The sequence below is a fragment of the Oryx dammah genome, unplaced genomic scaffold, assembly GCF_014754425.2.
Source record: "Oryx dammah isolate SB20612 unplaced genomic scaffold, SCBI_Odam_1.1 HiC_scaffold_5, whole genome shotgun sequence".
Classification (NCBI taxonomy): Eukaryota; Metazoa; Chordata; class Mammalia; order Artiodactyla; family Bovidae; genus Oryx; species Oryx dammah.
Window position 1 is genome coordinate 98,158,872 of NW_024070189.1, and position 3,685 is coordinate 98,162,556.

A 3,685-nucleotide genomic window follows, 5' to 3' on the forward strand; every position below is an offset into this window, starting at 1 on the left:
AATGAATTGGTTAGTGAAGTGCTCTGGGGGCAGTGCATGATCTTACCTCACTGTGTTTGCAATCATCAGACATGGTCCTGCTGGACAGCGTGTACATCTCAGACTTGGCTTTGGACTTCCTGATTCTTTTCAACCACTTCCTGTATTGCTCACGGACCTGCAAAGCATGCTCTGAGTCAGCTCACCTGAGAGGACTGAGGATGGGACGAGTCCTGAGAGGGAGTCAAGACAGTGGTACCTGCTGGCTGAGGAGGCAGTATACCAGGAAGATGAAGACACCCTGCAGGCTGTTGATGATGGTGAAGAGGTAGGCCATGACGTGGGCAGCCGGTCCCACCTGCAGGAGTCCCAGAAACCATGTGCACCCCAAGATGAAGAGCTGAGCTGTGGCTTTAAATGTCAGCATCCTGGGTGGGAGGAGAAAGTAAGTTCCTGACACAACCAGAGCCATTCTCATTTTCACCCATGGATGTTCCTTCCTTTCCTGTTGGTAATGACTTCTCAGACTGGGTTGTGATTGGTTTTATTCTTTGCTGTCAATGATGCTCCAGAATAGAAATGCCACTGAGGTCTAGAATGACATTTTGATTTGGATGGAGAGGGAAGCGACACTTCATAAGTTGCAAAGGCTTTATGATCCTCTGTGGAGATACCTAATTTCATTCAACCAATGTTCCAGAGGAAGTACCATGGGTCACACTCTGTGTTTGGTCCTGGGCATTAAACATCACAAAGGCGAGATTTCTATTTTCATAAAGCTCATGCTCTACTCAAATGATTAATACAACAAAACGGTAAGATGCATAATTTAGAAAAGATAAAATGGTAGAAATGCAAAAGAGCATCAGATATGCACAAGATTTCCTGGAACAAAGAACTGCCTAAACCTCCTGGAAGATTTAGTGTTTACTGGAATTTTACCAGGAAGTGGAGTGGGAGAGAGGTGAGAACGAGCTTGAAATGTGGGGTGTGAAAGTGTACGAGACTGTGGAAGTGGTCACAGATTCCTCTAAGTGCTTCATGGGAACATAAGTGTTCTCTGCACATTGATCATAGGACTGCTGACAAAGTCCAGAGAATGTTGCTGAGGGAGTCACAAGGTCACAAACTCGAATTAGAGATGGACAGAGAACACCACTGGGTATGAACTTGCTGCTTTAGGACACCTCCATTCATTTTCCTCTGGGTTTCCTTAGAAAACCTGAGAATGGACACAAGGAACTGTTCAGGCACATGCCTTCACGTTTGCAACCACACATCTGCAGGGCTGTCAGTCTCTTCTCCATCTTACCTCGTGTTCTGGAGGGTGGACACCTCACTGTTGAGGGAACAGAGTTTGCTTTTCAAAATCCAAAGGGTCATCAGAAAGAAAGCTAAATTGACCTTCAGGAAACCAGAAAAGGTTTATTGAATAAAATTTCAGTCCATTGTACAGCCTGTCCAACATCATTTCCACACTTAAGTAGTTTCTATTTTTAACCATATTAGTGTGTTAAGTTTTAAGAATGGTCTTAGAAAATGCAACCAAACCCATGGTAACCCAGGAATACTCCTGTTCTTGTCACCTCTGTCACCAACCCACGCCCCCCCCTCCACTTTTAGTTCTCCTCTTTAAATGATGCTTAGCTGAGTATTAAAGATGCTTTGATGTTATCACTCACAGAGAAGATGGCACAGACTGGTCCAAGGAAACCCCATTTAAATCCTTTTTCTGAGTGGAGCCAGCAGCTGAGAAGGGAGGGAATAAAAAATGCATTTGTGATCAAGAAGATGTGGTACATATTTACAATGGCATATTACTTAGTCAGGAAAAACCAAATAGTGCCATCTGCAGTGACATGAATGGACCTAGAGATTGTCATACTGAGTGAAGTAAGTCAGACAGAGAAAGACAAAATCATATGATATTGCTTATGTACAGTATCTTAAAAAAAGTGTATGAATGAGCCTATTTACAAAACAGAAATAAAGTCGCAGATGTAGAAAACAAGCTTATAGTTACCAAGGGGGAAAGGAGGGGGGGATAAATTGGGTGACTGGGATTGACATATACATGCTACTATATTTAAAACAGATAACTAATAAGGACCTACTATAGAGGTTAGGGTACTGTACTCAATACTTTGTAATGAGGTATATGTGAAAAGAATCTGAAAAGGGGCTGAAGATATGTATATGGTAATTGATTCACTTTGCTGTACAGCAAAAACTAACACAACATTGGAAATCAACTACATTCCAATGAAAATTAATTTTAAAATGAGTTTGCATTGCATGTTAGTGCATATATATGGAATCTAGAAAAATGGTACTGGTGAATTTATTTGTAGATCAGGAATAGAGACGCAGGCATAGAGGACAGACTTGCGGACACAATGAGGGGAGAATGTGGGGTGAATTGAGAGAGCAGCATTGAAACGTATAAATTACCATGTATAAAATAGTGGGAAGTTGTTGCATAACACAGGGAGCTCAACGCAATGCCCTGTGACAACCTAGAGGCGTGGGATGGTGGTGGGTAGGAGGGAATATCAAGAGGGGGAAATATATGCATATTTACAAATAATTCACATTGTTGTACAGCAGAACCAAACAGGACATTGCCAGGCAATTATCCTCCCATTAAAAACAGATATTTAAAAAGTGACTCCCTTAAAAAATTTAAAAAATGCATTTATCCTTAGGGATCTATAATAATTATATAATTCACTCATTACTCTAAAAGTAAGGCTGAACATTGTCACCTGGCTTACTTAACTTTTATGCAGAATACATCTAGTGAAATGCCTGACAGGAGGTAGCACAAGTTGGGTTCAAGACTGCAGGGAAAATTATCAATAACTTCAGATATGCAGGTGACACCATCCTTAGGGCAGAAGGCAATTGGGAGCTAAAGAGCCTCTTAATGAAAGTGAAAGAGGAGAGAGAAAAGCTGACTTAAATCTCAACATTCAAAAACTAAGATCATGGCATCTGGTCCCAGCTGCTGCTGCTGCTGCTAAGTCGCTTCAGTCGTGTCCTACTGTGTGCAACCCCATCGATGGCAGCTCACCAGGCTCCCCTGTCCCTGGGATTCTCCAGGCAAGAACACTGGAGTGGGTTTCCATTTCCTTCTCCAGTGCAGGAAAGTGAAAAGTGAAAGTGAAGTTGCTCAGTTGTGTTCGACTCCTAGCGACCCCATGGACTGCAGCCTACCAGGCTCCTCCGTCCATGGGATTTTCCAGGCAAGAGTACTGGAGCGGGTTGCCATTGCCTTCTCCACTGGTCCCAGCACTTCATTGCAAATAGGTGGGAAAACAATGGATACAGTGACAGACTTTATTTTCTAGGATTCAAAAATCACTGCAAATGTGACTGCACCCATGAAATTAAAAGACACTTGCTCCTTGGAAGAAAAGCTATGACCAACCTAGACAGCATATTAAAAAGCAGAGACATTACTTTGCCAACAAAGGTCCCTCTAGTCAAAGCTATGCTTTTTCCAGTAGTCATGTAGATGTGAGTGTTGGACCATAAAGAAAGCTGAGAACCAAAGAACTGATGCTTTTGTATGGTGGTTTTGGAGAAGACTCTTGAGAGTCCCTTGGACAGCGAGGAGATCCAACCAGTCCATCCTAAAGGAAATCAGTCCTGAATATTCATTGGAAGGACTGATGCTGAAGCTGAAACTCGAATACTTTGGCCA

General features: G+C 42.5%; 1 protein-coding gene across 1 annotated transcript in view; it reads right to left on the reverse strand.

Annotated features, from left to right (window-relative positions):
- The window catches only part of ADGRE2 (adhesion G protein-coupled receptor E2), a 188,085-nt gene that overhangs the window by 10,120 nt on the left and 174,280 nt on the right, over nt 1-3,685 (reverse strand). The window contains exons 14-17 of the mRNA XM_040241647.1: nt 1,662-1,728; nt 1,292-1,383; nt 239-407; nt 47-157 (exon numbers count right to left, since the gene is read on the reverse strand). Of these exons, the coding sequence (XP_040097581.1) occupies nt 47-157; nt 239-407; nt 1,292-1,383; nt 1,662-1,728 (439 nt within the window). The remainder of the gene's footprint in view (nt 1-46; nt 158-238; nt 408-1,291; nt 1,384-1,661; nt 1,729-3,685) is intronic.